At 43.5% G+C, this 27,284-nt stretch overlaps 1 protein-coding gene across 1 annotated transcript in view; it reads left to right on the top strand.

Moving 5' to 3' along the window:
- Positions 1–27,284, top strand: part of LOC309567170 (uncharacterized protein) — a 563,610-nt gene that overhangs the window by 663 nt on the left and 535,663 nt on the right. Inside the window, exons 2-3 of the mRNA XM_082272529.1 lie at positions 26,571–26,699; positions 27,046–27,180. Of these exons, the coding sequence (XP_082128655.1) occupies positions 26,571–26,699; positions 27,046–27,180 (264 nt within the window). The remainder of the gene's footprint in view (positions 1–26,570; positions 26,700–27,045; positions 27,181–27,284) is intronic.

Here is a 27,284-nt window from a genome sequence, read left to right as displayed (position 1 = left end):
TTTAGTAATCTTGCTTCACATTTTTGGCAGTGCGGTCTATATACGCATTTACTGGAGATCATATGACCATCACATTGCCTCCACCTCCCTCCCTGATAGAGAAATACAATGAAGATTGTAGAAGTCACCAGAGAGATCATTAAGGAGAGGTGAACGGTGCTGGGAATTCTGGGACATTATCCAGTAACAGACAAGGGATGTGTCTGGATGGTGACTGTATCATTGTGTGTGTCAGGTTCCTATAAGGTATCAGGATGTCACTGTCTATTTCTCCATGGAGGAGTGGGAGTATTTAGAAGGACACAAGGATCTCTACAAGGACATCATGATGGAGAATCAGCCACCCCTCACATCACCGGGTAAGAGGAGACTTTATTGTAAAGGAGAGAGCAGTACGGAGGGTCCACCTAGATCCCCCATCATCTGATAAACACATAGAAACAATGTATTCAGTCAGTGTGTGTGTTTCCTACAGATGGATCCAGTAATGGGAACCCACCAGAGAGATGTCCCCGTCCTCTGTTTTCCCAGGATTCCACACAGGAAGGTCCCACCATCCCTCACCATCATCAGGTAGATGAGGAACAATCACTGATAGTATCATTAGGATCTGTACATTTTCTGCATTGTTACAACTGATGCCATTTTTATTATATATTCAGAGTGGAAATCTCGGAGATTATAATATTGTTGTTAAAGAAGAGTATAAAGAGGAGGGTGAGGAGTATGGAGTGATGGAGGAGTTTTCAGAAGGACACAAGGATATGATGGAGCCCCCTAATACCAGGAACCCACCAGAGAGATATCCCTGTCCTCTGTATTCCCAGGATTCCACACAGGAAGATCACACTATCCCTCACCATTACAAGGTTGGTGGGACAGAGTTTCTAGAACATGGACTTGTGGGGACAATGTGTGGATTGTTCTCTGGCTCATATTTTACTAATTACATTTTATTTCTTTTTTTTTTGGTTTAGGGTGAAGGTCTGATAGATATAAAAGTTGAGTGTAAAGCAGAAGAAGAGACATACGTGAGAGATGATCAGCGGTCTATGAAGGAGGGTGAAATAACTGGGACATTTATAGAGAAGGACACTCCTACAGAGATTAGCACAGGTGGGTTATTAACACTAAATACATTCATCCATCCATTCTGCTTACTGATTGGTCCAGAGTAGGGCAAGAACTGGGTGATATCAGCCTGTAATCCCCTGGTCACTTTCCTGAGCTGTGTTCCCCGTCCTGTATTCCTGTATTTCTTTCGGATAATCTTCCTTCTCTGTGCTGCAGACACAATTTATGTATCTAGACTGGATTTATGGGGATTCTGGGGTTCAGCTGGCAGCAAAGAGGCGTTACTAGACCTAGGCACCTAGGGAATGTACCTTGAGTCTTCTTCCCCTTGCCCGGGTCTAAAAAAAATCTCTAAAAGGAACAATTCTCCCTGGTTACTTGCTCGGTTGTCCGCTGGCTGTGCTAGATTTAGGGATATGTCTGTATAGTCTCAGACTCAAGTCACTGAGTGCAGTCTCAGGAGATGGGAGGCAGCGGTGTGGGACCTCTGCAATTTGTCAACAAGTAAACAATTAGGCTTCCACTGATTACTGAATACCAATATTATCAGTCATGATCCTTACATAATATAATTTATATTGTACATTACATACACATGACCCCTGCATTTTATACTCTGTTGTACATTACATACTCCTGACCCCTGCATTATATACTCTATGTTGTACATTACATTCTCTTAATCCCTGCACTATATACTCTATGTCAGGACTTCCCAAACTGTGGGTCGCGAGCCGCATCTGAGTGGGTCGCCGGCAGTAGAGCAGTCAGATCAGTGAGCTTCCCAGGCATCAACCACAGTCCGCACACACTGTGTTACGAGCGAGCAGGCAGGCAGGGCAGTCAGGTGGGCGGGACCTAGAGCTTCACTGATGCGCCCGACTCCACCCCTTGCCGAGTCAGAGTGGAGTCGTTAGCAGAGTGCGCATCGGAGCAGAGCGCCAGGAAATCACCAGGTATTCCATTGAGTTCCCTAATGGCAGAGAATTCTGACACTGGGTCTAAGTGTTTTAGGATTGTCAGCTGAAGTTCATGATCCCTTGTGACTTCTGACTTCTAGATTTGAAATCTACATTCATTTGTCTACTTCTGCTGATGGATGTCTTCATTTTCTGTGATACAGACATATTCATTGCTAGATTAATGAATATATTTAGTGGGGCAGAGGCGATGTCTGGATTGTAAAAGTACTGTATGTCAGTACACATTATCCAACTTTATAGTTTGCATTTAGTATTTAAAAATTCCTGCAGTTTACTAAAATTTCAATACATATAAATGAATTTAAAGTGACATGCTTGGTTTAACAGAAAAAATGCTATTCAAGTATGTATTCTGAACTAAAAAAAAAAAATCCTTCTTTTGCTCTCTGTCTCCTCCAAATGTCTAAATTCTATTTTGTTTGCTGCTGTGATCTGACTACCTGTTGGAGGGTGGCTACTTCAACCACATAGCGACCGCCCGCCACAGATGTACTGCGGCAGGCAGCCACTCCTGGGCAAAGTGCCGTACATGTACGGCGGCGCTCTCCCTCCCCCGCTCGTCAGCGGGGAAGCCAGGGCGGGTGTCAGGCAGCTCCGATTGCCACCTGACACCCGTGATTGTTCCCCGCAGAGAGAGAGAAGAACGGTCGGCTGTTGTAAACACAGCCGACCATCCTTGTCCCTGGGATGATCATAGAGATCATGTGATCCTTCTATATAGGATCACATGTCTCTAATCTCAGAAACCACGCCGCCATACAGCTATAATCACTCCCCTAGGCTCACACTTAACCCTTTGATCACCCACAGGGTTAACCCCTTCCCTGCCAATGGCATGATTACAGTAACAGTGCATATTTTTAGCACTGATTACTGTAGTAATGTCACTGGTACCCCCAAAAGTGTCAAAAATGTCAGTTAGGGGTTCAATCTGTCCGCCGCAATGTCGCAGTCCCGCAAAAAAAAAAAAAAAAATATATATATATATATATATATATATATTTTTTAGGGATGCACCGAAATGAAAATTCTGGGCCGAAACCGAAACCGAAAATGCAGGATGCCCTTGGCCGAAAACCGAAACCGAAAATGACTTTTTCCCACAAATGAGATAGAGAGAGAGAGAGAGAATAGTTGATAATTTATATGTGGCACATTGATATCCAGAAAAAACAAGTCACCATTGACTTGAGAGAACATGCTGGGACTTGTAGTCCTGCAGCTATGAGAAACTGATGTTGAATGCTATACTGTTTCTATAATCACATCATCCCTGATATTAAAGTCATTTAACAGGAAATTATAAAATGAAGCTAATTACACCAATGAGCATACTTGTCACTGATATGATAACCCAGCAGAGAAATGAGTCTCCTATAGGCAGACAGACAGACATCCTTTATCAGTATGGAAGGGAGAGAGAGAGAGACAGAGACCCCTGCATTAAGCTATTTCTGGGAAGTCAGGAAGGAGAGGTGTCGTGTTGTTTTTTTTTTTTTTTTTGTACAGATCTCTTCTTATTGAACTGTATGGGACATGCAAATGAAATGCATAATTATGATGCAGGTGTTTACATAAAAGCAAGGGAATTGTTTCAGTGATAAACATGTGTGCGGGGCTTACTGTGAGCTCATCAGTGCAGCAATGGCTTAGGCTGTGTGGAAGTGCACAGAGTATCTTTCCCATGGTCTCCCGGATAGTGGTGTTCATTAGCATCAAAGGTTCTGCAAATGGCACTTTGAAAGGCACCACTAACATTAATTGGTAAACAGGATTTTGAAGTGACTAGTGATCTGTTAGACAGAAATGAATATGTCTTATTATTAGAATGTGTCACCTGACATCAAATTTACAGCACCCATTCCTGTTTTTTGTCTGACTATTCTGCTAAAAAAAAACAGTTCTGATCATTTTCTTTTGTGTGCGCTGCTTGAGCAAACCCAATATTTTTCTTGTGTTGGGTATATGTGAATGAGGCAGTGCATGCACTGGCAACTCTCCTGATCTAACAGCAGGTGGCATGGCTTTTTTTTGTCCTAAGAAAGGAATTAGAGACTTGGGATGCAGCTGTCCCATATCTAGCTCTGCTCCTAAACCCCATCAGAGTGGGGGAACTGTCTCCCAGAACACAATGTGGGTGCAGCCTCTTCCCTCACATTCCCAGGAGCACCCTCAGCCCACTAACTTTTACTGCTAAACCTTAGGACCACAGCAATAGTTCTGTTAAAATACCTTACAGCACCCATAGCCAATGCTTATTGCTGAGAGAGAGATAACATTCCTCCTCCCTCGGCAGCACACAGCACCAGAGCACATGAGAGAGAGAGAGATATCATATTACCCTCCTCGGGAACACTGAGCACACAGCACCAGAGCACATGAGAGAGAGATAGAGATAACATTCCTCCTCCCTCGGCAGCACACAGCACCAGAGCACATGAGAGAGAGAGAGAGAGATATCATATTACCCTCCTCGGCAGCACTGAGCACACAGCACCAGAGCACATGAGAGAGAGAGATAGAGATAGCATTCCTCCTCCCTCGGCAGCACACAGCACTTGAGAGAGAGATAACATTCCTCCTCCCTCGGCAGCACACAGCACCAGAGCACATGAGAGAGAGAGAGATATCATATTACCCTCCTCGGGAACACTGAGCACACAGCACCAGAGCACATGAGAGAGAGATAGAGATAACATTCCTTCTCCCTCGGCAGCACACAGCACCAGAGCACATGAGAGAGAGAGAGAGAGATATCATATTACCCTCCTCGGCAGCACTGAGCACACAGCACCAGAGCACATGAGAGAGAGAGATAGAGATAGCATTCCTCCTCCCTCGGCAGCACACAGCACTTGAGAGAGAGATAACATTCCTCCTCCCTCGGCAGCACACAGCACCAGAGCACATGAGAGAAAGATAGATATTACCCTGCTCGGCAGCACTGCGCACATGAAGGAGGAGGTGGGTGGATCCATTCTGCAATAGGCACGGCGGAGGACGAGGATCCTCCTCTGCTGTGCAATGTGCATGCTGGGTTTTCTCCTCGGAAGTCACTGGACGGAGGAACAGAGCAGTCAGTGGAGATACTCGTCTGACAGGGAAGTGAATGGCTCACTTCTTACTACTATTTGCAGCCATACATTTTCGGCATCTTTAACCCCTTTTCGGCCGAAATGGTATGGTCCCATTTTCGGCCGAAATGGTATGGTCCCATTTTCGGCCGAAAATTTCGGTGGCCGAAATTTCGGTGCACCACTAATATTTTTATTTTTTTTTTGATTAACCATAAGTATTCCTGCTGAGTCAAGTTGTCAACAAAAGACATAAACAGGTAAGCTCCTGTTGTTTCTTAACAACACATATTTAGTTATATATTAATTAAGTGTATTCAATAATAAATTGAAAAGTAGTAAATTGATATTTTTAATTCAACATCCCCCTCCCTTTAAAATATGCAATATTATTATTATTATTATTATTTGCATTTATATAGCGCCAATAAATTCTGTAGCGCTTTGCAATATTCAATTACAAGCAAGTGGGTCCCAAAAAAAAAAATCTGTATTCATAAGTGGGTCTCGGCCCAAAAAAGTTTGGGAAGCCCTGCTCTATGTTGTACATTACATACTCCTGACCCCTGCACTATATACTCTATATTGTACATTACATTCTCCTGACCCCTGCACTATATACTCTATATTGTACATTACATACTCCTGACCCCTGCACTATATACTCTATGTTGTACATTCCATCATTCTGATACTGTATATTCCTTACTGTTGTATCCTATATAATAAGTTGTACATTACATAGGCCTTACTTCTTTTGCTCCCATTTCTACCCACTGGAAATGTTTTATCTGATGATTTGATTGGAGCACAGACTTTTACATCTTGATAATAATGTGTAACATTCTTAGACTTTGGAACCTTAAGTACTTGTCACCCAGGCCAATTCTGACACTTCTCTCCTACATGTAAAAATCAACATTATATATATATATATATTTAGCAGAGGCCCTATGAAATAAAATAATGGGTTTTGCCATTCTTTATGTCACAAGGAATTTGCGAAGTGGTTTTTCAAACTTTAAAATTGCAAATGCCCGTGGACTGGCGACAAACTTTGGTACTTAAAATTCTCCATAGGCAACACTTTAAACATTTCTACAGGTTACCAGTTTTGCTTTACAGAGATCTTGTACTAGAACTATTGATCTTGTCTAGACATTCGTGACAATATCTCACGTGTGGTGCGATCACTGTTTACATTATGCTTGTGGGACTTACATATATTTTCTCATTTGCGCATAAGCATGGGAGGCGGGGCGCTTTTAATGTTTTTTATTACTACTTATTTTATCCCAAACTATTTTTTACACGGTCTCTTTAAATTATTTTGCATTAACTTTATTCCCATCAGATGAACAACATTCCTTGTGAAAGCATGGGCATCTACTCTTAATGGAGAGATCACTTCTGCGGGCAGCCACTCAAATTTCTTCTGCAGTACAAGGCCTCATTTTAATACCTGAATGATGTCTGTAGTTGCATCATATGACTGCCTTGTTGGCAAGTGGTTAAACCGAAAGTGATAATGAGGGAGAAGTAAATAACCTATTGATGGTGGTCTTCAGGATCTGTCCATTCTTCATCTTGTTTGTTCTCCCCCATCCTCACTCTTTGACCCCTGGTGGGGCTCAGCCCCGCTGCTATTCATGACTAAATCATGGACTAAATAAGGAAGTGCAGGACTTCTTGTGTTGGGAAGATGGCAATGAGTGATAGAGGGGGTGGGGACATTTGTCCTATAATCCCCTCATCACTGTCACTATGAATAAGGTCCATGAATAAAAAAATGAACTGGCAGGAGATTTAGAGGACCCATTTACTAGTTACCTTGAGGGTGGAATTATAAGGACCTCAGAGATAAAGCTGCCTGATGTGGACTGAGTCCTGGTTTAAGCGAACCCAGTCTGGTCATGTCTAGTAATATTCATTTTATTTCTATTTTAGTACATGGATGGGAGATGAGGAAAACCTCAGAGGATTGTCTCACTTTGTCTCCAGACTGTAAAGTAGAAGATGAGGACATCACACAGTATAGTCCAGGAGAAAAGCTGGCTACCTCAAATGTCCATCTGGCACCACACAGTGTAGATGGACCATCGTATTCCTCTTATCCTGAGGAACCTCAGACTGTGAGAGACAATGCCATTCCAGATAAGAGGCTTTCTTGTACTGAGTGTGGGAAGTGTTTCAGTTTTAAATCCCATCTTAATATGCATAAAAGATCTCACACAGGGGAGAAGCCGTATTCCTGTTCTGAGTGCGAGAAATCTTTTTCACAGAAGTCCGATCTTAACACACATCAGAGATTTCACACAGGGGAGAAGCCATATTCCTGTCCTGAGTGTGGGAAATGTTTTTCACAGATCTCCCATCTTTACACACACCAGAGAACACACACAGGTGAGAAGCCACTTTTCTGTTCTGAGTGTGGGAGATGTTTTTCATTGATGTTCAGTCTTAAAAGACATCAGAGATCTCACACTGGGGAGAAGCCACTTTCCTGTCCTGAATGTGAGAAATGTTTTGCAACAAAAACTGATTTTGTCAAGCATCAGAGGTCTCATACTGGGGAGAAGCCATACTGCTGTGTTGAATGCAGGAAATGTTTTTCACAGAAATCTGATCTTTACAGACATCAGAGATTGCACACAGGAGAAAAGCCACTTTCCTGTTCTGAGTGCGGGAAATGCTTTTCACAGAAGTCTGATCTTTACAGACATCAGATTTCTCACACAGGGGAGAAGCCATATTCCTGTCCTGAGTGTGGGAAATGTTTTTCACAGAAGTCCAATCTTTCCAAACATCAAAGATCTCACACGGGGGAGAAGCCATTTTCCTGTCCTGAGTGTGGGAAATGTTTTTCACAGAAGTCCAATCTTTCCAAACATCAAAGATCTCACACGGGGGAGAAGCCATATTCCTGTCCTGAGTGTGGGAAATGTTTTTCACAGAAGTCAAATCTTTCCAAACATCAAAGATCTCACATGGGAGACAAGCCATTTTTCTGTCCTGAGTGAGGGAATTGTACCTCACTGAAGTCCTGTCTTCCTGTAGATCAGGGATCCCATACAACCCTTGAGGTGTATTAGTGCCTTGAGTGTGGGAAATGTCTTCCATATTAATGCTGCTGGACATCACAGCTCTCGTGTGGAAAAAGCACACCCTCAGATATACTCCATGGCGGATCTTTATCATGTAAGAAACAGTTCATAAGGAGATCAGGGATCACCAAAGACATGGATGAAGTGCTGTACCATGTTAGCCATTGATAGCAATAGAAAAATAAAAATGGAGTCCTTTCATTGGCTGAGTACATTTTGTAGTGTAAGCTTTCACAAAAACGATTTCTCTTTTGAAATAAAAAAAACAAAAAAGAAATGTTGAACGAATGGGACACGCATTTGCCCAGCCATGATAAATATCAGATGTATGAATGAATTCTTACATTGAATTCCCATAATAATTGGCTCTAGTAACCCTAATGCTGTATGATGAAGAATATTGGATCGTATCACCTAGTACTCAGTGTTAGTGGCCATCATCCCGGTAGGTAGAGACAAGGAGGGTTCCCCCAATTGTTTGGGACTATAAATGCCACTTAACACTGAAAAAAGTATACACCAGAGTATTAAAAAGGATCAATTTTATTTATACACAAAAAGAAAAAATTAATTATACAATAAATGCATATTCCAAACAATGGATGACTGGATATACATCAAAATGTAAAATTGCATGCAAGAACAGACCATCCTCAGTGCAGAAGACTCCTAGGTACAGCTGGTGGAGAGAACCGGACAAGACCCTACGCGTTTCGGGTATAATACCCTTCTTCAGGGGTCAACCAGAGTTCAAAACACTAATTGTGCCTATATAAGTACATTTTCTTTTAGTGTTAGATAAGTACAGGTATACTCAAGGAAAACATATTTTCATTTAAAGTAGCATGGTTATTGAGTAATAGTACCTACCAAAAGGAGTCCTCATATGGAGAGAAATGGACTGTCAATTAAAACGGTAAGTATACCGAAAGAGGAATGCAGAGTCTCCCATATACATAGTTCACTGGGTAAGAGGATGAAAAGAAAAGAACTGGCGTCTGCCCAGGATGCCCATGAGCGCCACAGTGATCCACACTTGGTCCAAAGAAATCCCTACATCTATGTATGGGTCAATATCGGGTACCTAGGATGAGCAGGTTTAGAAGATAGGAATATTCAGTATTAGAATATACAGGATCCATATGGGAAGGAGAAAAAGGAGTAGGGCATGTACCGTACCTGTTGTTATAGGTGAGTATTTAGCGTGGCTAGAGGTCAACAGAGTAAAGTAGGAGTATCCATCCAATAAATGGAGTATTTCAAAAATGGAGGTCTAGTATGTGAAAAAAGGGGGGAATTTTTACTCATCATGAAAATATATAATGGTCTAGTGAAATAGAGCCGAGATAGGCAGAGAAGGTACCAAACACCATGTGTTGGGAAGAATCTGAGAAATTGTATACCCAAAACAAGGGGAATACAGCAAGGGAATGTGTATAAGTACAGAGAGGCGAATTAGAGACTTATATCCGTAAAATAGTGTAACAAGGTTAAAGTGAAACTCTGTTGGTTTGTGTTCCTATGGGCTTCACATATAATTCATAAATAGAGTGACAAGGGAAAATATTTATGAATTATATGTGAAGCCCATAGGAACACAAACCAACAGAGTTTCACTTTAACTTTCACCTCCATTTTTGAAATACTCCATTTATTGGATGGATACTCCTACTTTACTCTGACCTCTAGCCACGCTAAATACACACCTATAACAGGTACGGTACATGCCCTACTCCTTTTTCTCCTTCCCATATGGATCCCATATATTCTAATACTGAATATTCCTATCTTCTAAACCTGTTCATCCTAGGTACCCGATATTGACCCATACATATATGTAGGGATTTCTTTGGACCAATTGTGGATCACTGTGGCGCTCATGGGCATCCTGTGCCAGCCTGTGACAGCCCTGTGTATAGAATGCAGTGGTCAGGAACATGTCATATAAAGCCCTGTGTATAGAGTGCAGTGGTCAGGAACATGTCATATACAGCCCTGTGTATAGAGTTCAGTGGTCAGGAACATGTCATATACAGCCCTGTGTATAGAGTGCAGCGGTCAGGGGTAGTTACTGAATTCAGAATGGTTGGCTGGACCACCAGGCTTTGTAACAATAGACGCAAAAGGATTTCAGACAAAGCAGCTGTGGGAATTCCAGACCAGAAGGGAATCCCACGCCAGACATGCCAGAAATGTTGTCAGGGTTTTTCTGATATTAAATTATAAATAATAGGCTATGCAGAATGAACTTCCGATAAACTTAGTATCACAAGTGTTACAAGATAAAATTCAAGTGTCACGATTACTGGATCAGGCTCAGAGTCCACTCACAGAAAGTAGCAGCACAACCGTGGTTGACAAGCAGGGTCTGGTACACAAGAGATCAGCCGAAGTAAGGGAACAACAGAAGAGTAGTCATAGTAGTAGCCAAAGATCGGTACACAAGCAGTGAAGAGCAGATGGCAGCAGGCAGAGGCGTAGTCCTGGAACGTAGCTGGAGGTCGGTACACAAGTAGAAGATTCTGGAGGATGAAGCACACAAAGCTAGATCTTTGCAAAAGCACAATAATCTGGCATCAGGAAGTTCCCAGATAAGGCTTAAATAGGAAGTTCAAAGGAGTGGCCAAAGGTTCAGAGTTCACAAGAGGCTGGGCAAGGAATTAGATGGGAAACTGGACAAGGTCTAGTTCACCACACAGATCAAGAATGCATAGGTATCAGCTGCTGGATAGCTCAGCAAGAAGCACCACCAGAAACAACCAAAAACCTGGGTTTGAATCTGGGCCCTGACAGTATGCCCCTCCAGGGTGTCTCCAGGGTGTTTAAGCAGAAACCTTTGCTGGAACTCCCAAACCAGTCTAGGAGCATGAACATGCTTAGCAGGTCCCAAGAATTTTCCTCAGGTCCGTATCCTTCCCATTTCACCAGGTACTGCAACTTGTTTCTGTGGATCCTTGAGTCAATTATTCCTTCTACAATAAATTCCTCTTCACCATCAACAACCACAGGCGGGGGAGGAGGAAGGACTGTCCCAGGGAAGGAATTTTCATGGAAGGGTTTAAGTAAAGAAACATGAAAAACAGGATGGACTCTATTACTGTCAGAAAGTTTCAAACAGAAAGTAACTGCATTAACTTGTGTCGGGATTTGAAAAGGTCCTTAATACTTTGGCCCCAACTTAACAGATGGTACCTGAGTCTTGAGATTCTTTGCGGATAACCAGACCTTATCTCCAACACGAAAAGACGGTATTTCTCTTCGACGTCTATCAGATGCCTTCTTGTAAGCCTCCTGTGCACCTTCAATGTTTCAAGCAATTAACTTTGAGTTTCCTGTAACTTCTGCTTAACAGCAGGAATTGGTGTAGCAATAGGGAGGCCAGGAATGCAAACTGGAAGGTACCCTGTATTCACATAAAAGAGATGTGGAGCTATGCTTGGAATTATTGTAGGCAAATTCTGCTGTTGGAAGATAATCCACCCAATCATCCTGCAAATAGCTAACAAAACAGTTCCAAGGTCTGATTCGTTCTTTCTGTTTGTCCATTGGATTGAGGATGAAAGGAAGAGGAAAGATTGACTGTGACACCCAGGGACATGCAGAAACTTCTTCAGAATTTGGAAGTAAATTGAACCCCCCTATCTGAGACCACATCATCCGGGATCCCATGTAGTTTAAATACTTCCTGGATCACTAATTCTGCAGTTAGTTCCACATTGGGTAACCCCTTAGGTGGGATGAAGTGAGCAATCTTGGTGAGGTGGTCGACCACTACCAAGATGGTGGTCATTTCCTTCGAAGGAGGGAGTTCAACCACAAAATCCATAGAGATTGATCCCCAAAGCCGTGATGGAATTGGAAGTAGTTGAAACAATCCCACAGGGGAAGATCGGGGTGTCTTATGACATGCAAAAGTTGGACAAGAAGCAACATAGTTCTTTAGTTTCTTGTAACTAAGCCACCAGAATGAATGAGACAACAGTTGAGCAGTTTTAAGGGCCCCAAAATTTCCTGCAAGCTTAGAGTCATGAACCAGTCTGAGGACTTCTAGCCGCACACTTTGAGGAACATAGAGGCAATGGTTTTGAATCAAAAGGCCATTTCTGAAGGTGAGACTCAGGTCCTTGGGAAGATGTTTAAGGAGGGGATCAGAGGAGTAGCCATCTTTAAGCAAGATCAAAAATTCTTTGGGATTAGTGGCTCCTAAAAAGTTATTTTGAGAAAGAATGGTACAGTCAGAGTTACTTCCTTGAGGGGATTCAGACAAACTTTGCGACAGGACATCAGCCTTGCCGTTTTTTCAGCCAGGTCTGTAAGAAAGGATGATATTAAACATGGAGAAGAATAAAGACCAGCATACTTGTCGCAAGGGCAGTCTCTTTACAGAACGGATGAACTCTAAGTTCCGATGATTGGTAAGAACAGTCACCAAATGCTCAGCCCCTTCTAACAGATGCCTCCATTCAGAGAAATCTTGCTTTGAAGCCAGCAATTCCTTATTCCCAATGTCATAGTTCCTTTCAGCAGAGGACATCAACCAGGAAAAGTAAGCACAGGGATGAAGCTGCATCTTTTCACCTATATGCTGAGAAAGGATAGCTCCAACAGCAGAATCGGAGGCATCTACTTCTACAACAATGGGCAGTTCAGGGTCAGGATGTACTAGAATTGGTGCAGAGGTAAAGAGTGTCTTTAGTTTACTGAAAGCAGCTTGTGCCTCTGGTGCCCATGTGAAGAGCCGTCCTTTCTTGGCTAACTGGGTAACCACCTTGGAAAAGTCCCTTATAAACCCTTATAAAGATCTCGTAGCACATCATTAATAAAGTGCTGAAAGGTTGCTGGAGCATTGCAAAGACCGAAAGGCATGACCAAAGACTCGAAATGTCCATTTCTGGTTCTGAAAGCAGTCTTCCATTCATCACCCTTACGAATGCTAATGAGGTTATATGCACCCCGTAAATCCAATTTAGTAAAGATCTTTGCAGAACGAAGTCTTTACAAAAGCTTGGGGATTAGTGGCAGGGGATAGCGAATCTTGATAGTGATTTTATTTAATTCCCTATAATCAACACATGATCTCAATGTCTTATCCTTCTTCTCAACAAAGAAGAGAGCTGCCCCAGCAGGAGAGGTTGAGTGTCTGATGAACCACTTTGCCAGGTTTTCATCCAACCATTCCCTTAACACCTTTAATCCAGGTTCAGACATGGTGCTCTGTACCTGAGGCACCCTGGATTGTGCGGAACCCTCTCACCATCGTGGAACTGTTTTGTACCTGACAGACGCTTTTATCCTTACTTTAATGTAAGTTACTACGTATTTATGTCATAATAAATCATAATCTTGCACTCAAGTGGCACTCTTCCCTCCTCCTTTATCCGTTTAGAGTTGACTTCACTCTGTTTGAATGAGCTGACCCTGAGCTGTGGACCACCCTTGGATTGCTTCTAAGAACTGTCAGATATTTGCACATGGACTCTTAATCCCCCCCTTGCGAACTGTTTTTTCATCACCTGTGTACATCAACACTTTTATCTGCCATTGTTTCAGCTTATATCTGTATGAACTCTTTGACCTTTGACCTCTGAGCGCCTAAACCAGTCTCTGTATCTACCTTGAAAAAGGCAATTGTTTGAATGTATGCCGAAACGCGTCGAAACCAATGTTTCTATATCGGGAATCACCACACCTGCTCATAAGTAATATCCAACATATGGCATAGTCTATATTGTTGATGAATAGTACCTATGTTACAAATTGCTTTTTTTCTGCATTTATCATTATCCTTTTCATTATTTTATTATTTATTCAATAAATTGTATTTGATCAAAACCTTGCCTACACAATCCCACCATTCTTTGGCTTGAGGAACCAACCATTTTCTAGCATGTTATTAGGGATGATGGCAAATATTACCTTCTAATTACTAACTATAGCTCTAAGACCAACCATACAATTTTCATAGGATGGTGAATCATCCAATCCTCCCCTACTCTTAGTCTATAATCTGATTTTCACTCACTTTATATACACATACCACTCCTACTCAAGTAGCAGGAGCCTTACTCTCTTCCTCCTCTCTGGAAACAAACATCCAGAAAGGAGCCTCTTCTCCCCCTTTTTTCTATTTGGGGGTATTACTACACAAAGACCTTATACACAACAATGGGTGATCTAGTAGGAACAGAATGGGATGACCTCATGACGGGAATACATACTAACTTTCAGACCCAAGAACAACAAGAATCTGATACCTTGGCACTGTTTGCATCACTAGGAAGGATACTTGAAAAGAAATCCGCATTGCACTGGCATATAAAAACTTTCCAAAGATACATCAGTGAAAACATAAACCCTATAGGCCTACGGATACAAATCTTTCCAACGTTAGACAATATCACCAGCACCATGAAGAAAGAGTGGGAAAATATCCTCAATGAATGTTCTCGCAATCTAATGCGACTTCTTCAGGAGGAATACAAGAGACAAATTAAAACATTGGATGATGACGTAAAAACTCTATACACCAGACTGACACCACTCAAAACTGTATCCCTTTACAGCGAACAGGAAACCAAACTCAAAGCACACCTGGAGGAACATAGCAAAAGCATACTGAGAAATAAGGAGAAAAAATATTGGAGGGACAAGAAGGGGGTAAAATCTTCCGGGGCTTAAGTGGTTAACAACAATATTATCATCCCCAAGGTTTCCACTCTGAATTTATAATAAACAATTCATTGTAACAAACATGCTGTGTATGAATCAGAACTATTAATAATTGTCATTCATCTACCTGATTATGGTGAGGGATGGTGTGACCTTCCTGTGTGGAATCCCGGGAATACAGAGGATCTCTGGTGGGTTCCCATTAATGGATCCATCTGTAGGAAACACACACACTGACTGAATACATTGTTTCTATTTGTTTATCAGATGATGGGGGATCTAGGTGGAGCCTCCGTACTGCTCTCTCCTTTACAATAAAGTCTCCTCTTACCCGGTATTGTGAGGGGCAGCTGATTGTCCATCATAACGTCCTTGCAGAGATCCTTGTGTCCTTCTAAATACTCCCACTCCTCCATGGAGAAATAGACAGTGACATCCTGACACCTTATAGGAACCTGACACACACAATGATACAGTCACCATCCAGACACATCCCTTGTCTGTTACTGGATAATGCCCCAGAATTCCCAGCACTGCTCACGTGTCCTCTCAGCAGTTTTCATAAATAGCAAAATTAAATGACATTCCCAGAATCCTCCATACCCGTAAGGTCTGTATTTCTCTGTCGCTCATTGACAGACATAGTCCTCTTTGATTCTCATCAATAGGGTTATGCTGCCTCCACAGGAGTAGGACTAGGCAGAAAGAAAAACGTTCTGGCTCCACCCTAGGGGCAGTCCCAGAGGGTATATCCTCCCTCTCTCTGCTACAGGATGTCAGTTTTTTTTCTTTTTTAGTCATTTCTGCCAATATATTGGACGCTTATCACCACGGATGCCAGTCTATCCGGGTGAGGAGAAATTCTCGACTCGGGGGCTTGGGTCCCTGGAAAAGTCCAGGTTACCGATAAATGTATTGAAACTGAGAGCGATCAGACTTTGTCTGACTCACTGGACCGAGCAGCTCCAGGGCAGCCCGGTTCGGATCCAGTCGGACAATGCCACAGCAGTAGCTTATGTCAATCATCAAAGGGGCACCAGGAGTGTCCTGGCGGCCATAGTGGCCAGCATTCTTCGTTGGGCGGAACGATTGTTCCAGCTCTCTCTGCGGTATTCATTCCGGGGGTGAATTGGCAGGCAGATTATCTCAGCCGTCAGATTCTGGATCTAGGGGAATGATCTCTTCATCCAGGGATATTCCACCAACTGTGCCTCCGTTGGGGCACCCCGAATGGGAGCTGTTGGCATCTCAGCTCAACAGGAAAGTGCGGAGGTTTGTGGCTCGCTCCCACGATCCTCTAGCAGACACCGCAGACATGCTGACCGCCCCGGGGGGGCAGTATCAGCTACTGTATGCCTTCCCTCCTCTCAAGTTACTGCCGAAGCTTCTTCGCAGGATAGAGGTGGAGGGAATCCCAGTTATCCTGGTAGATCAGGACTGGCCTAGTCGGGTCTAGTACGCCGACCTGGTCAGGCTGGTCGCAGACGTTCCTTGGCGACTTCCTCTTAGGGAGGATCTGCTTTCGCAGGGACCGATCTTCCATCCTGCTTTATGATCGCTGGCTTTAACCACTTGCCGACTGCCTAACGCCGATCTACGTCGGCAGTCAGCCCCTCACAGGCAAAGTGACGTAGGGCTACGTCACTAGCCTGTGAGGGTCTAGGGAGCGAGCGCGCGCCCCCGGAGGCGCGCTCCCGCGTGGTCACGGACCCCCCCGCGCGTGTGACCGGCGGACCCGATGTCCGCCGGTCACTCGGCGATCGGCGGGGGAGAGGGAGAATGTCAGGCAGCTTGTGTAAACAAGCCACCTGTCATTCTCCTTGCTGTTAGGATACTGATCACTCGGATCTAGTATGTAGATCCGTTGATCAGTGTCCATACAGCTCAAGCCCCAGCCAATCACAGTAGAAAGCACGCCCCTAGGGATACACACAGCCCCTCCCTCCCAAATAAAGTTAACCCCTTCACTACCAGTGTATTTTTACAGTAACAGTGCATATATATAGCACTGATTACTGTAGAAATGTCACTGGTAACCCCAAAAGTGTCAAAAATGTCAGTCAAGGGTCCGATCTGTCCGCCCCAATGTCGCAGTACCGCAAAAAAAATCGCAGATCGCCGCCATTACACGTTAAAAAAAAAAAACAACAAAAATGACAGAAATCTTTCCCTTTGTTAGTAAACGCGATAACTTTTGCGCAAACCAATCAAAATACGCTTTTTGCGATTTTTTTTACCAAACATAGGTAGCATAAAACAAATTGGCCGAAAAAGTAAAAAAAAAATTTGATTTTTAAATTTTTTTTTTGGGGAATTTCATATAAAAAAATGTGAAAAATATTGCTATTTTTGCAAAATTGACGCTCTTTTTTTGTTTATAGCGCGTGATCAAAAAATCGCACAGGTGATCAAATACCCCCAAAAGAAAGCTCTGTTTGTGGGGAAAAAAAGGACACCAAATTCGTTTAGGTACAGCGTCGCACGACCGCGCAATTTTCCGTTAAAGTCACGCAGTGCCGAATCGCAAAATACCCCCTGGTCGGAATGGGGGTAAAATCTTCCGGGGCTTAAGTGGTTAACGGCCTGGCTATTGAGACCCAGGTGCTGAAGGACAAGGGTTTATCAGCTTCAGTTATTCCTACTCTAGTTAAAGCAAGGAAAGCGACTTCCAGAAAGATTTGTCATCGCACATGGAAGTCTTACATAGTTACATATACATAGTTACATAGTAGGTGAGGTTGAATAAAGACAATAGTCCATCCAGTTCAACCTGTGTAGGTGTGTGTGACTGTAATCATCTAACATAGCCCTTTATCTCCTGATCCTTGAGATGTAAGTCTAAGAGTCTTTTGAAAGTCACCATACTACCCGCAGAAACCACCTCTTGTGGTAGACAATTCCACAATCTTGTAGCCCTAACAGTAAAGAACCCCCCACGTTGCCTGAGGTTAAAACGCTTCTCCTCTAATCGCATTGTATGTCCTCGAGTCCTCATGCAATTCCTTCGAATGAACAGCTTTTTTTCTAAGCTGAGATCCCCATTAAGATATTTATAAATTGCTATCATGTCCCCTCTCAGACGTCTCTTCTCCAGGGAAAATAAATCGAGCGATTGCAGCCGCTCTTCATAGGTAAGGTCCTCCAATCCCCTAATTAGTTTAGTTGCCCTTCTCTGGACTCTCTCCAGCTCCAACACATCCCTCCTGAGGACTGGCGACCAGAACTGGACAGAATACTCCAGATGCGGTCGGACCAGAGTTTTATAAAGTGGAAGGATTATAGTCTTATCTCTGGAATACATCCCTTTCTTTATGCATGCTAATATTCTGTTGGCTTTGGAAGCTGCCGCTTGGCATTGCATGCTGTTGCCTAATCTATCATCAACCAAGACTCCCAGATCTTTCTCCATTTTTGAGTCCCCCAAGGGTTCCCCTCCTAACATGTATTGTGTTTTTATGTTTTTGGTCCCCAAGTGCAAAACCTTACACTTCTCCACATTAAACCTCATTTGCCATGTCGTTGCCCACTCCGTAATTTTGTCCAGGTCATTCTGTAGGATATCTGCTTCATGCTGTGCAGTTATTGCCCTGGCCAATTTTGTGTCATCTGCAAAAATTGATAACGAACTACTGATCCCGTCCTCAATGCTGTTTATGAATAAATTGAACAAGGTTGGTCCCAGGACTGAGCCCTGGGGCACCCTGCTTACTACCTCAGCCCAGTCTGAGTATGCGCTGTTTATTACCACCCTTTGGACACGGCCTTTTAGCCAGTTCCGTATCCAAGAGCAAACCCTGCTGTCGATACCTGCAGACCTTATTTTATAAATTAAGCGCTTGTGGGAAACTGTATCAAACGCCTTGGCGAAATCCAAGTACACCACATCCACTGGTCTGCCCCTATCTAGCTCACAGCTCACTTCCTCGTAGAATGCTAAGAGATTGGTTTGACAAGAACGCCCATTTGTAAACCCGTGTTGGTTACTACTGATGATGTTGTTGTCTTTAGCATACTCTACGATATAGTCCCTTATCATCCCCTCCAGAAGTTTACATACTATTGATGTCAAACTGACAGGCCTATAATTTCCCAGGATATGTCTCTGGCCCTTTTTGAATATCGGAATCACGTTAGCCTTCCTCCAATCCCCTGGTACATCTCCTGTCCTAATACTGTCAGCAAAGATTAGGAACAGTGGTCTAGATATAACCATACTGAGTTCCTTGAGCACTCTCGGATGTACGCCATCCGGGCCTGGTGATTTGTTTGTGTTAAGTTTATCCAGTCTTTCCCTGATTTCCCCCTCTGTTAGCCATAGTGGCAAGTCCTGTGTATTACTACTAACCATACAGTCATGGTCAGTGTACCCCTCCTTTTCCTGCATAAAGACTGACGAGAAATATTCTTATATTGCGTGGTGTGAATCCCTTGGGTTCCCTCCACGTTCTTATTCGGTGGCCCGAATATTGGTTTTTCTGCAACAGGGAGTTGAGCAGAAGCTGGCCTTGAGTGTTATCAAGGGTCTGTTTTCAGCATAAGCTATCTTCTTTCAGAAGTTTTTGGCTACTCATTCCTTGGTGCGGAATTTCATCCAGGGGGTGCGACACCTGGCTCCGCCAGTGCGCGCGCCGTTACCATCCTGGGATCTTAATTTGGTGCTGTCGGTTCTTCAGACACCTCCCTTTGAAAATATCAGGGAGATTCCCTTGCTTATTTTATCCCAGAAGGTGGCCTTCTTGGTGGCTATCACTTCTGCACGCAGGGTGTCAGAACTGGCTGCATTATCCTGTTGTTCCCCAGATCTGGTGGTTCATAGGGATAAGGTTGTTCTTCATCCGAATCCATCCTTCCTTCCTAAGGTGATTTCAAAGTTTCATTTGAATGAGGACATTGTATTGTCTTTCCTATGTCCTAAGCCCTATCATCCTCGAGAATTGCGTTGCATTCCTTGGATGTAGTTCGGGCGATCAGGATATATTTGAATACTACGGATTCATTTTGTAAGACGGATTCACTGTTTGTGATCACGGATGGCCCTAAGAAGGGGTTGCCTGTTTCTGCCGTGACCATCTTTAGATGGATCAGACAGACGGTGGTATAGGCTTATTCCATCTAAGGGTCGGGATCCCCCGTTCCCTGTTAAGGCGCATTCTACTCGGGCGCTTAGAGTTTCCTGGACCTTCCGCCATCAGGCGTCAGTGGTTCAGGTTTTCAAGGCGACTACCTAGTCGTCGGTTCATACCTTTACAAGATTGTATAAGGTTTATGTGAGGGCATCGTCAGATGCCTCTTCTGGCCGCAAGGTTCCTGCAGGCCGCTGTTTGAGGAGACTGTTGGTCTACCTCGAGGGTTTGTTGGGTAGGTCTCATCTGTTTGCTCGATGAGTCCTTTTGATACTTCTGGTTGGCTCCGGTTGGGCCTTCTAGTTTGGATTTTGATTTCTGTCAATCCCACCCCTCATTTGTGGCACTGCTTTGGGACGTCCCTATTGATGAGAATCAAAGAGGACTACGTCTGTCAATGAGCGACAGAGAAAATTGGATTTTTGTAAGATCTTACCGTAAAATCCTTTTCTCTTAGCTCATTGACAGACGTAGTACCCGCCCCTCTATCATTGAGTTGGGTTGGGTTAAATTCTCTGACACTGCTTTGTGACATAACTGACATCCTGTAGCAGAGAGAGGGAGGATATACCCTCTGGGACTGCCCCTAGGGTGGAGCCAGAACGTTTTTCTTTCTGCCTAGTCCTACTCCTGTGGAGGCAGCATAACCCTATTGATGAGAATCAAAGAGGACTACGTCTGTCAATGAGCTAAGAGAAAAGGATTTTATGGTAAGATCTTACAAAAATCCAATTTTTTTTAAAGCCCCACTCCAGGACCCCCCCCCCCCCCATTCTGTAGGTTAAAGGCTTGGCATAGGGAATTCTGACATCATTACATAAAATACAGGATCAACAGTTCTACTTTGGTTAAGGACTTCTCTCAGAACCCTCAGTATTTTCCTCCCTCTGACACCAATGATGGAACATATTCTTCATGGCAGGCTGGGGAATGTTTTCTTCCTCCTGACCAGCAATGTAAGGGGCTCCATACTCCTGACTCCTGCACTCTATCATTGTGTTGGCTGCATATTGTAATGATTGCCCATTGGCTGCCTGTGTAGTGTAATAATTGCCCTTTGTAGGCCATGTGTGGTCAGGATGGTCATTGTCTTGTCTATTTATTGTCAGTGCTGTTTGTTTAAAGGACCATATTACTAGAATTTATCTCCAAAATGAAGAGAATGTTCCGGCCCCATAAGTGGGGAAATATATATGTGTGTATCATCATCTGCTGGAGATAAAAGACGTCACAGTGACTATGGAGGAGGAGGATGGACATGGTGGGGGTTACTGGGTGTAAATAGAAAATAAGATCTTATTACCTCCTCTGCTGCCAGCAATGTCTCCTCACTACTTCTGCCCAACTCACCTCTCACCTGGAACCTCCCGTCTGTACCTTACATCACTTTCTTTCTGTATTCCATAGAGACTGCCTGTCTGGGTAGAGGTGAGTTCACCACCTTGTGGAGCTCAGAGGAACTGCAGCCCTGAGAAACGTCTGGTAGTATGAACACAGCCTTGTGCTGTGTGTGTATGTACTGTATATCCTTATAGATGGGGTCATTTCCACTCCCACCAAGGGGGATAGAAATATATTACTGCCTAGTCCAGCCTTTCTCAGCCAGGGTCCCTCCAAAGCTATTGTGGAGGCTATTATTAGGAGGGTGATGGAGGTCTGGTGAGCACGCAATCTGAGTGTGAGCACCAAGAGAGCATGGGATTGGTGTTTGGGGAAGGAGGTGTTTTGTTGTCCACTACACATGGTTTGGTGGAGCAAATACTGAGATTTGGAGGAAGAAGCTCTGGAGGTTTTGGAGACATTTATTGGTGGTGATATAATTTATTGAAGTATAAAGGAGATGTTTAATGGATTTGATGTCACTTTATGGTTGATCACTGGATACTGATGAGGTGAAATGCGTCGATGATTTATCACAGATGTTTTCACATCTTTTACTTTGATGATAAGAGGGTGGGATTTATGAATATAAGGGGAGGGGGTCATTGTTTTTATCACCCATTTCCTGATGCTGGACGATACAAGAAGCTGACACTCTATAAGAAGTCTCTGCCAGCTGGGGAAATAGCGAGTGGGAAAACTAGTTGTTGAGGATTTGAATAGGAAACTCCTTCATCGTTCCTGGTCAGCTGGGGAAATATTGACTCCCAGACCTTCCCAGCCAGAAAACTGGTTGGAGGATTGGAATAGTAATCTCCTTCATTGTTCTCAGCTGGGAGTGTCGGGGGTTTCATTGACTTGTACCCAATTTCACTTCCACAACAAACTCTTCTCTAGGAATCTATGAATTGGGGGATAGATTGTGTCTGTGGCCCCAAAATTACCTGCATCGGGTTTTTTACTGATATTTTCTGTTTCCTAATCCATTGCACTAATATTGTGTGACATAAAACTTTGGAACTACAGCCATTTTATTCTCTAATAGGGAAATTGGTGCTAATAGGCTGCAGGAGATCTGCTGAGACATAGAAAGGGAAATGGGTGCTAATAGGCTGCAGGGGATCTACTGAGACATAGAAAGGGAAATGGGTGCTAATAGGCTGCAGGAGATCTGCTGAGACATAGAAAGGGAAATGGGTGCTAATAGGTTGCAGGGGATCTACTGAGACATTGAAAGGGAAATGGGTGCTAATAGGCTGCAGGAGATCTGCTGAGACACAGAAAGGGAAATGGGTGATAATAGGCTGCAGAAGATCTGATAAGAAAAAAGGAGGGGGTTGAAATGAAGCAAATCTCCTGCAGCCTATTAGTATCTATTTCCTATGCTGAGAATAAAATGGTGGAATTATTTTTTCCTTTATTTCATTTTATTTATCTTACTAAGTTGTGTGTTCATTTTCTGCCCACCCGAACATTATACCACCCACCAGAACATTATACCACCCACCAGAACATTATTCTACCCACCAGAACATTATTCCACCCACCAGAACATTATACCACCCACCAGAACATTATACCCACCCACCAGAACATTATTCCACCCACCAGAACATTATAACCACCCACCAGAACATTATACCACCCACCAGAACATTATTCCACCCACCAGAACATTATTCCACCCACCAGAACATTATACCACCCACCAGAACATTATACCACCCACCAGAACATTATTCTACCCACCAGAACATTATTCCACCCACCAGAACATTATACCACCCACCAGAACATTATACCACCCACCAGAACATTATTCTACCCACCAGAACATTATTCCACCCACCAGAACATTATACCACCCACCAGAACATTATACCCACCCACCAGAACATTATTCCACCCACCAGAACATTATTCCACCCACCAGAACATTATAACCACCCACCAGAACATTATACCCACCCACCAGAACATTATACCCACCCACCAGAACATTATACCCACCCACCAGAACATTATTCCACCCACCAGAACATTATACCCACCCACCAGAACATTATTCCACCCACCAGAACATTATAACCACCCACCAGAACATTATACCACCCACCAGAACATTATACCCACCTACCAGAACATTATGACCACCCACCAAAACATTATACCCACCTACCAGAACATTATACCACCCACCAGAACATTATACCCACCCACCAGAACATTATTCCACCCACCAGAACATTATAACCACCCACCAGAACATTATAACCACCCACCAGAACATTATACCCACCTACCAGAACATTATGACCACCCACCAGAACATTATACCACCCACCAGAACTCCACCAGACAAAGCATCACACTGCCTCCGCCGGCTTGTCTTCTTCCCATAATGCATCCTGGTGCCATCTCTTCACCCACATCCCATGCAGCCCCATACACAAAAAACTGCAATGCCCATTTCTTTGCTTTAAAAAAACAACTTCATGGAAAACATGTTTACTTGCTGCCAAATATACCCCGCCCACTTCCAGATGACATTGTAATGAGATAATGTATATTATTCACTTCACCTGTCAGTGATCATAATGTTATGGCTGATCAGCGTACAGTACATACACACTAAAATATGTGGATACATTCATCTATAAAGTGTTAGGTGCTCAAAATAATATTCTCTACAGATCTACTGCTTCCACTTCACACCTACTTCATTCATATCATAATAGTTGCAGCTATATTAAATAAACTAAAAACCTGTGAAAATTCATGCAATCATACAATAATTTGTGCTCAATATAGTGTTCTCTGCAAGTTCACTGCTTCCACCTTGTAACTACTTCAATGAATTTATTGTGCTAAATTAAATCCACAAATGAATGAAAAGTTGATAAGGTGTGAAAGTGCTCCATGCGCCAAACTGTGCCAGCTGTAGTGTAGCTTCTTCCACCTCTTACACACATGATGGTGAGGGCGCCCCCTTAGTAGTGCTTCCCCACTCACCAGAGCAATATGACTCCCAGCTTTTCAGCAACCAGAGTCACAAACATCCTTCACACTCTCCTCACCTCCTATGGCAAAGGAACTGCATCCTCCTCGCTCACTCCTGCAAGTCTGCTGTGCTTTCTGTCAGTCTCCCTCCTAGACTCGGCTTCCTCCTCCGACCGCTGTTCCAGCAGGAGCTCCGCCTCTTCATACACACTCAGGGAGGAGAGAAAGGGGAAGGATATACAGTACATACACACACAGCACAAGGCTGTGTTCACACTACCAGACGTTTCTCAGGGCTGCAGTTCCTCTGAGCTCCACAAGGTGGTAATCTCACTTCTACCCAGACAGGAAGTCTCTATGGAATAGAGATAGAAAGTGATGTCAGGTACAGACAGGAAGTTCCAGGTGAGAGGTGAGATGGGAGGAAGTTGAGAGGAGACGTTGCTGGAAGAGGCAGCAGAGGAGGTAATAAGATCTTATTTTCTATTTACACCCAGTAACCCCCTGTCATGTCCGTCCTCTTCCTCCATAGGCACTGTGAAGTCTTTTATCTCCAGCAGATGATGATACACACATATATAGTGTGGAAACCTAGATTAACCCCTTCAGGGTTAGAACATTTCCCCACTTTTGGGGCCGGAACATTCTCTTTATTTTGAAGATAAATTCTAGTAATATGATCCTCTAAACAAACCGCACTGATAATAAATAGACAAGACAATGACCATCCTGACTAGAGCTGGGCTCTGGCGTGTTCGAGTTCGATCCCGCCAGGAAGCCGACATTGCACTCCGCTAACCACAGGCAGTGAGACGTTTCCTGATCCACAGGTGCACAGATCAGTAAATGTCTCACTTCCTGTGATTAGTGGACTGCAGTGTCGGCTTCCTGGCGGGATCGAGCACGTGCAAACTCGGCCACGCCCGAGCCCATCTCTAATCCTGACCATCCATGGCCTACAAAGGGCAATTATTACATAACACAGGCAGCAAATGGGCAATCTTTACAATATGCAGCCAACACAATGATGGAGTGCAGGAGTCAGGAGTATGAAGCCCCTTACATTGCTGGTGAGGAGGAAGAAAACATTCCTCAGCCTGCCATGAAGAATATGTTCCATCATTGGTGTCAGAGGGAGGAAAATAGTGAGGGCTCTGAGGGAAGTATAGGAGCTGAGGGAATGTGAGGGTTTAGTGAAGCTGGAAGACTTTAGGGGCCTCTGTATGTATATAGGTATGTACCTCTGTATGTAATGTATCTGAAGGACTCTTGAGAGGTTAGTCAGGCTTCAGGGCTCTGAGGGAATAGGGGGCTGGAGGGCTCAGGGGACTCTGAGGGACAGAGGGGGTCTATGATTGTCCTCCCACCCCACCTGCACTTATTTTTTAGACCTTACAGAACTGGCAATTTTAACCATCTTATTGTCCCATTGGTCATGTGATTTGTTCTGGAATATTATGTAAGATGAAGAAGGGAATTCCTTCATATGTTGGTGAGCACTTGTTCTTAGAGGAGTTCTGTTTCAGCTGCAAACCAGCTCAGAAACCAAACAAATCCAACAGAGAAAAGGGAAATTCTGATCTGGCAGGCTAGGAGGGTCCAAGGTCCTCCAAGATGTAACAAATCCAAAACAGTCCAGATTAAGGCCTCTTGCACACGATATCTTGTTTGAGCATCTCACAGCTTGAGAAAGCTCAGTACAGCTTTTTTTTTTTTTTTTTTTTATGAGCTAAAATATAGCCCATTAATTGTAATGTGCCTGTGCACACAGGTGTGTAAACAAGCGCTGTGCATTCATCAGTAAAAACAAATTAGAAAAATCTGCATTTTTGGTCAGTATTTTAAGCCTCGATGCACGCAAATACACACCAATATGCTTGAATACACGCTAATACATAAAAAAAAAAAAAAAAAGTCTGGAAAAAGTAGATGCTCAAACAGGAGTATTGTGTGCAAGAGGCCTTAATGGGCTGTATTTTAGCAATAAAAAAAAAAAAAAGCTGTACTGAGCTTTTTCAAGCTGCAGTGTGCAAGAGGCCTAAATGTATTCTCATGGGGACAGAAGTTCTTAAATGTACAACAACTCTCCTATTACCGCCCCTCACATCCACATATTATTGTGACCAATGCCATCCAAATAATTCTTACCTTCATTTCCCAAAGTTATCCGTCTACAAGGAGACCTGTATAGATCAAATGATGGCACCAATGAGGATGGAGGAGGACCAAAGTCATATGACTGAGAGGATACTAAACCTCACCCTGGAGATCATTTACCTGCTGACTGGAGAGGTGAGGAGGATTCTGGGAGGTCACATGACATCACTCTTATGTCTATTAATAAAACACAGACCTGACCAGAGAGGTGAGGAGGATTCTGGGAGGTCACATGATATCACTCTTATCTCTATTAATAAAACACAGACTTGACTGGAGAGGTGAGGAGGATTCTGGGAGGTCACATGACACCATTCTTATCTCTATAAATAAAACACAGACCTGACCGAAGAGGTGAGGAGGATTCTGGGAGGTCACATGACATCACTCTTACCTCTATTAATAAAACACAGACCTGACCAGAGAGGTGAGGAGGATTCTGGGATTCTAACATGATATTCCTATTGGTTCTTCAATACAGAGATTTTCTCCTCTGAAGTCAGGTGATCATATGACCATCACAGTGCCTCCATGTGACTCCCTAAAACCTGAGAGACACAACATGCAGAAGATTCTAGAAGTCACCAAAAAGATGATGGAGCTGCTGACAGGAGAGGTGAGCGGTGCTGGGAATTCTGAGACATTATCCAGTAACAGACAAGGGATGTGTCTGGATGGTGACTGTATCATTGTGTGTGTCAGGATGTCACTGTCTTTTTC

This window comes from Pelophylax lessonae (genome assembly GCF_965119305.1).
Source record: "Pelophylax lessonae genome assembly, chromosome: 11".
In the NCBI taxonomy this organism is placed as follows: domain Eukaryota; kingdom Metazoa; phylum Chordata; class Amphibia; order Anura; family Ranidae; genus Pelophylax; species Pelophylax lessonae.
Note: the sequence above shows the minus strand (reverse complement) of the source record. Positions and strands in the feature narration are given on the sequence as shown.